The 522-nt window shown below is 52.5% G+C and overlaps 1 protein-coding gene across 1 annotated transcript; it reads right to left on the bottom strand.

Moving 5' to 3' along the window:
- Positions 1-7: 7 nt before the first annotated feature.
- Positions 8-517, bottom strand: LOC108490363 (olfactory receptor 10-like; the record flags this gene model as incomplete). The annotated part of the gene is made up of 1 exon (XM_017796434.1): positions 8-517. A coding segment is annotated over one exon (510 nt), but the record flags the coding sequence as incomplete, so codon positions are not given.
- Positions 518-522: the final 5 nt, after the last annotated feature.

The following is a 522-nucleotide window of genomic DNA, read 5'->3' as shown; positions in this document are numbered from 1 at the left end:
AGGTCCCCAAAGCCTTTCTGCGCCCAGCCATTGACTTGATCTTCAGCACAGCATGAGCAATGTGTGCATAAGTGCCTAGAATCAGTGCTACAGGACACACCAAGATTATGGCTCCAGCCACCAACACATTGGCCTCTGTCCCTCCTGTGTCTTCACAGGCCAATTTCAGGAGAACAAGCATGTCACAGAAGAAGTGGTTCAGCTGATGGATGCCACAGAGAGGTATGGTCATGATGAGGCCTGTCTGAACGAAAGAGTTCACAAGGCCTCCCACCCAGGAGAAGATGGCCAATGCTCTGCAGAGAAGGGGGTGCATGATGGTCGTGTAGTGGAGTGGACGACACACAGCAGCGTAGCGGTCAAACGCCATCACCACCAAGAGCATGCACTCAGTCCCACCCAGGGAGAGAGATATGAAGAGCTGAGCCACACACCCAGCATAGCTGATAGTTCGATCAACTCCAGAAAGATTGTTCAGAAGCTGGGGTACAGTACTGGTGGTGAAGCAGAGGTCTAGGAAGG

Source organism: Nannospalax galili, unplaced genomic scaffold (genome assembly GCF_000622305.1).
Source record: "Nannospalax galili isolate Female #2095 unplaced genomic scaffold, S.galili_v1.0 C47575141, whole genome shotgun sequence".
In the NCBI taxonomy this organism is placed as follows: domain Eukaryota; kingdom Metazoa; phylum Chordata; class Mammalia; order Rodentia; family Spalacidae; genus Nannospalax; species Nannospalax galili.
This window is presented reverse-complemented; position numbering and strand designations above follow the sequence as displayed.